The sequence below is a fragment of the Canis lupus genome, chromosome 11 (assembly GCF_011100685.1).
Source record: "Canis lupus familiaris isolate Mischka breed German Shepherd chromosome 11, alternate assembly UU_Cfam_GSD_1.0, whole genome shotgun sequence".
NCBI lineage: Eukaryota > Metazoa > Chordata > Mammalia > Carnivora > Canidae > Canis > Canis lupus.
In genome coordinates, this window is record NC_049232.1 from 52,834,253 (window position 1) to 52,841,061 (window position 6,809).

General features: G+C 45.7%; 1 protein-coding gene across 1 annotated transcript; it reads left to right on the forward strand.

The window, feature by feature from the left end:
* Positions 1 to 1,844: 1,844 nt before the first annotated feature.
* On the forward strand, positions 1,845 to 2,789 carry OR13C7I (olfactory receptor family 13 subfamily C member 7I). Its single transcript, NM_001388918.1, is given in 1 exon segment — positions 1,845 to 2,789. A coding segment is annotated over 1 exon segment (945 nt).
* Positions 2,790 to 6,809: the final 4,020 nt, after the last annotated feature.

Below are 6,809 nucleotides of genomic sequence, written 5' to 3' on the forward strand. Positions count from 1 at the left end.
GCTGAAGCCAAGTGATTTGTGATATTCAGAGGCCTAGCAGTTGGAAGAGGAATTAAAGTTGCAAAGGAACAGATTTCAGCTCAGTCCCAGGTGAAACTACTTCAAAGTAAATGAGCCGGGTCAGAGAGTACAGTGTCCCACATCACTCAGGAAACCCAGCACATGCTGGAGGACCAGGAGGAAGGAGGTAGGGGCCGTCTGCATTGCAAAGGGAGTGTGTTGCTAACTAGATCCTAAGGCCCAGTGTCAGTTGCATTAGCATGATTATCGTGGTTGCCACTGATGTAATTGCTCATTGACATGACTATTTGCATAACTCTTTTCCCCCTCTAGATTTTGAGCTCTTTGAGGTCATGGGCTGTGTCTTTCATTGCTGGACCCCCACCACCTAGAATTATGCCTGGCCCAGAGCAGGTGCTCAGTAAATACCTGTCAACTGGAAATGAACTTTGATGGCACTTACTTGGTCACAGCTAGAACGCTAAGAGCCAACAGAGGAGTGTCTCAGGGCTCTGCTACATGCCCTGCATAACTGAGGACGTGGATGTCTGGGAAGTATATGAATATTTTTGATGCAGAGCAGATAAAACTGAACGCCCGACAACCTCAATGTTGCCTACAATTTTTTTTAATGGGTCCAGAATAAATCCCAGTTTGGGGAGCTCTTCTTAGAAGTCTGAGGAGAAATTGAAGCTTTCCAGAAAGAAGAGCTAACAGAGTGAGACTCAGGGCTTTGTGAACAGTCTCAGGGAGAAGCCAGTGCCTCTGGTGCAAGCAGCTGGAGCATGAAGAAAAGAAGGGATGTTTAGTCAGAACTCACATTAGTGTGGCCACAGTGTGCAAGGGGCCCATTTGCGGCCCACAATGTACAAAAGGATCAACAGAATGTTAAGACCTTGGCACTGTGGCCTGAGCTAATTCTCTCAACAGGGGACACCAGGGCAGAGGAGCCATTGGCCCCCATCTGTCCCCAAAAAAGGGATGTTTGATCTTGGGGTGTTTTTTTTTCTGGTTGGTTTTCATTCATGCTGCCTTGTCTCCTGCATGCCATATTCTTTTTTTAATGTGTGCCAGATGTCATATTTATAAAACCCTTTATGGAAATGATTTAGGAGATGGGGGCTATGTCACTTCCCTTCAGCAAGGATTTATATTTGCTTCTGATATTTGGAAGCACCAAAAATCTGGGACCACCTCAATCCAATTTGAGGGCTTGAGAAGATTTGAAGCTGAGCTACAGCACCTGTAAACAAATGTTGCCTTCTGATTCTCTTTTACTCTTGTAGTGCTGCCCTGTGGGCTCCCACCAAAGGAAGGAAGTTTAGTTAGAGGCCCCTCGCAGTGAGACTTGCACCTCACAACCTGTCCCCCACCTTCAGGAGCCTATCAGTAATGCTTCTTAGCCTCTCACTAGCCACCTCCAGACATTGCAAATGCCTCAGCTGACAGAGCCTCAAGTGCTAGACTTTTCTGAATTCCAGATTCCCAGAATTCCATGATTCTGAGAATTCCATGATTCCTGGAATCATGACCCTATGATTCTTTACTGTCTTATAACCTCACCAGTGCTTTACACAGATGTTTTATGTAGTTGTCTAGTTGTTTCTTTTTGTCATATGCAGGAAAATTAGTCCAAATTAACTCTTGATTCTTACTGGAAGCAGAAGTTAAATATTATTCTCTACAATATTTTTCCTAGATTCCTATAGAGATGATCAAATCATCAGAGTTCTTCTCCAGTTGCTCAGCAGGGTGGGGATTTTTGCCCTGCTGCCCAGGCACTTTCGGAGTCAGAGAATGCTGAAATTGCAGAGAGTTCCTACAGAGGACAGAGCAGACGCACCATGGACAGGTCCAATCAGACCTCTCCTGTGATGGGGTTTATTCTCCTGGGCCTCTCAGCCCACCCGAAACTGGAGAAAACCTTCTTTGTGCTCATTCTCGTGATGTACCTTGTAATCCTGTTGGGCAACGGGGTCCTCATCCTGGTGACCATCCTTGATTCCCACCTGCACACACCCATGTACTTCTTCCTGGGGAACCTCTCCTTCCTGGACATCTGCTACACAACCTCTTCAGTCCCCCTTATTCTTGACAGCTTCCTGACCCCCAGGAAAACCATACCCTTCTCAGCCTGTGTCATGCAGATGTTTCTCTCCTTTGCCATGGGAGCCACAGAGTGTGTGCTTCTGGGCATGATGGCATTTGATCGCTATGTGGCCATCTGTAACCCGCTGAGGTACCCTGTGGTCATGAGCAAGGCTGCCTATGTGCCCATGGCTGCCAGCTCCTGGGCAGCTGGTATCACCAACTCTGTAGTCCAGACATCCCAGGCTATGAGGCTTCCCTTCTGTGGGGACAATGTCATCAATCACTTCACCTGTGAGATCCTGGCTGTGCTGAAGTTGGCCTGTGCTGACATTTCTATCAATGTGATTAGCATGGTTGTGGCTAATGTGATCTTCCTGGGGGTCCCAGTTGTGTTCATTTTTGTCTCCTATGTGTTCATCATTGCTACCATCCTGAGGATCCCCTCAGCTGAGGGGAGGAAAAAGGCCTTCTCCACCTGCTCTGCCCACCTCACCGTAGTGGTTGTCTTCTATGGGACCATCCTCTTCATGTATGGGAAGCCCAAATCCAAGGACCCCCAGGGGGCAGACAAGCAGGACATTTCAGACAAGCTCACCTCCCTCTTTTATGGGGTGGTGACCCCCATGCTCAACCCCATCATCTACAGCCTGAGGAACAAGGACGTGAAGGCTGCTATGAAGAACCTGGTATGTCAATAATACCTAAGTGAGTGACTATCAAAGATTTCCAGACTGCCAGAATGCAAGAGCTCCAAACTCCTCATTGTACTCATGGGGAAATGGTAACGTAAAGTAGAGAAGGGAGTTTCCTAAGGTCCATGTTGTAGACCATGTGACTAAGACTAAAAAGTAAACTGGTTCTCTGTCTATCCACCCATCCATTGTTCCATAGTTAATGGAAGCTTTGTCTATGCACCTAGAACAAAAGAGCCTTCACATTGCCAGAAATGTTGGCTGGTTGTTGGCTTTGTGCACAACCACAGTGACATCATATCACAGCTATTTTATGCTAGCAAAATCTTAGATTCTCTGCCACTGGAAGCTGGTGCATGTCTGTGAATCCTCATTGGTATGTTCAAAATTAAGAGACAACACACTGATAGCACCATGGCAAGAATTCACCTTTAAGTCTTAATACCAGGAAGAGAGAACTCTTACCTTGAGTGTGGAACACTTTGATGAAGCACAGAGAGATATTTGCACTCTCTTCTGCATGGCTGGGAGGCAGCAGCTCTCAATCTCTTGTTCCCCACACAAACTACATGACTCACAGCATCAAACACTCCCATGGGGGTGCCCAGACAATAAGGAAGTCCAAAAATGTTTTGGAGAAAGCAAAAGGTTATAATAATCCTCAATTGCACAGCTATCATCAACCATTAGTAAGAGTTGGCACAGGTGTGTGGTATGATGGGGGGGCTGCAGGTTTGGACTCTCGGATAGCAGCCATAATCACCTGGAGGTTGAAGGTCATACTGTGTGAGAGACCTTTCACTGCACAATTGAGAGAATTCCACTCAACCTGGTTTGAGAATAATGTGGATTTATCCAGAAGTAGGGCCAATATCAGGCAAAGTTCATCAGGCTCTAGTTTCTTTGCTCTGAGATTCTGTTGACTCTTCACTCTTCCAAGTATCAGGTTTGTTCTCAGGCTGACTCTTCTCATGGTCACAAGATGGCTGTTGTAGACCTGGACCTGCAGTTTCCCCATTCACTCATGGGATAGAAACCACTGGTTCCTACAACCAGAGAACAAGTGTCCTGAGGTTTGCTCTGACTGTACTGATTGATCAATGCAAACTGCAAACCAATCATAGTGGCAGGTGAGATGATTATGCAGGTTGGCTTGGACCAACAGGACCCTCCTCTGAAACATAAAGTGGGGTCAGTCTAACCTGTCTATAGCTGCTATACAGAGGAAAATCTGGAGTCACTAAGAAAGTGGTAGAGGGGCAATGGACCCTAGAAGGGCAGCCAACAAATGTCCACCATTTTCTGGGCCCTAGGTGAGGTTTCCTGACTCTGGGAAATCCCTAGGAGGATAGCATACCTCTTTTCTTTTTGTAAGATTTTATTTTCTTTTTTATCTGAAAGAGAGTGTGTGTAAACAGGGGGAGGAGCAGAGGGAAAGGGAGAGAGGAAGCAGACTGCCTATTAAGCTGAGAGCCCTATGAGGGGCTGGATCTCATGACCCCTGAGATCACCGCCTAAGCCGAGACCAAGAGCTGGTTAACCAACTGAGCCACCCAGGAGCCCCGAGAATGCCTCTTACTGAATATCAGGCATATTCCCAGCCTCATCAAATGGGGGCTCAGTGCCAGACTTAATTTGATTAAAGGAAACAAATACAAGAATATTCCTTGTACATCTGAATTTTTGTCCTAGATTCAAACCTGTTCCCAGTGTGTTTGTATCATGTTTCAACTCTGCAGATGAGAAGTCCACCTGATGGTCTGCCTTCTGAGATGGATCTTTTTTTTTTTTTTTTTTTTTCTGAGATGAATCTTATTCCTCCTTGGCTTTGTAATTTTATAATTTTTCTACTTTTAGTTTTCCTTTGCCCCATTTTCTCACCTATCTATTTTTAATTATTTGGCCTCAGATATAGTCTTGGGTTATCTCAGTCCTTTGTGGGATGATGCAGGCATACATTATAAGACCAACAAGCAAACAAAGCAGCAAGTAAGCAAGCAAACGAATGAACAAACAAAATCCAAATTAACTAATGACAAAACATGGCAGTGGGTGGGGCAGTGGTCTGACTGTTGGAGACACAGCCCCTCACAGCTTTCTCTGGGCCTTGCTGTCTCTTTTTCCTGCTGTACCTTAGTTTGGGACTGGATCACCTTGAGGCTGACCTTTCAAGATGGTGGTTCTAACCCCAGGCCATAGGCATGAGACTAGAGATGGTGAAATGAGACTTTGTAATCCTCCAGGATCATCCTTGTCCTGAGTTGCTTCCTTAACTCCCAGTCCCCTGGATTTATTATATGTGTCACATGACACATACTGGAGATGGTAGTTATAATTATTTCTACACATGTACTTAGATTTACCTGAATACAAGGCTGTATGAGCAGATCTCAGGTCTTTTATCATGAACACCCCCAAAGGTATATCTGTGCTATCTGGCAAGTACAGTTGAAAGACTCTGCTCATTCCCAGATTCTGGGTGGTGGTAGAGGTTCCTTTCATGTAGGATTTCATATAAAATACCAAAACTACCTGCAAAGATTAAGACTTCTTATGGGCTTTCTAGCAGGAGAGAGGAAAGAATACACCAATCTCTACAGAACTTCTCTTTAGGCTTGGGGACAGTGAGAGGGAATCAAGTGGAATCTCCTTCCTTGGAAATCTGTAAAATGAGGATCCTACTCATGTTGAATTGACCACAATCTGACCCTCCTCACCACCAGAGGTTGAGCGGGGCTGCCGGCAAATAGAGGAAAGTGGTTGTACTCCTGGAGAAGGTGGGCAAGGAGACCCAGGGAGAGTCTGGGGCTATCTGTTGCTGTCTCTGTATTTTCCTTTGTTTCATGATCTCCAATTCACCTGACTCACTGTGTTAACAGCATGCTTAGGCAAATCTCACTATCAGGGAATAAGAGGGATGGAGTTGAGCTTTATTACAGCCCTTTGCTCCTTCACTCCATTTAAGACATTTTCCTCAGAGTCTAGGAATACCAATGTTCTGGCTCCTCAGCCTTCTACTAAAACTTCTGCTCATGAATTCTAGGTGATTTCCGTAATCAACCCAAATGAATTCTTAGGGGGGAAAAATGAGAAAAAATTAACTTGAGCCTACACAAGTAAATTTTTGTTCTTATAACTAAAAGAGCAAAACTAGACAGATTGGAAGTTCACATAGGAGTCAGTGACTCACAGCTGGTACTGGCTGCAGACTCCATAACCATTAAGATTCCCAGGGGATCCTTTGAGGACCAGGGCTGGTTCTGTTTGCTCCCAATTAAGACTGATGCTTTGTTCCCCTGAGGGTTAAGGCCAGGAACCTGAGTGTTGTGAAAAGTCCATTAGTATTCCAAATTGAATTATTACAACAGCTGCCTCTGGCACTTTCCAGGAAAACAAAAGAGCAGTTCAAAGAGCAACTGGGTGGGGGAGAATAGGGAGGTAGACATGCCATGCGAGCTGCTCAGGTCAACACAGACTAGGGCTAAGCCATCCTGCCACATCCTTCCAGAGGTACTGTGAGCCCAGGCCAGGGAGCCAGAGACCTGCCTTCCAATTCTGCTGCTAATGCCATTTGCCACTGTTGAGTTTCTTTCCCTCTCTGACTCTTATTAATTTCTTTGTGAAATGAGAGTGTATCCCCCATCTTTCTCCATAAGCAATGCATGAGAAAACACCTAGGGAGAGCCCAGAGGGGAGGAACTCATGCCTCACACCCACAACCTGTCACTCGGTGATTAGAGGGTACTTTTGGGTTCTCCCCCTCCACGGTATATGAGCTATGGCTCCAAATTGCTAATGACACTTCCAGTAGATTTGAAGGAGCTGTGGGCGGCTGATTTTCAACACTGACTACCTGTGCCTGCTGCAAACCTGCCATCTGGTGGACATTTCTGCAAGCTTCCAAGAGCAGTGCTGATGCCGCTTCTTTTTTAAATTTAATTTCAGTTTGCCAACATACAGCATAATACCCAGTGCTCATCACATCACATGCCCTCCTTATGCCCATCACCCAGTACCCCCTCCCCC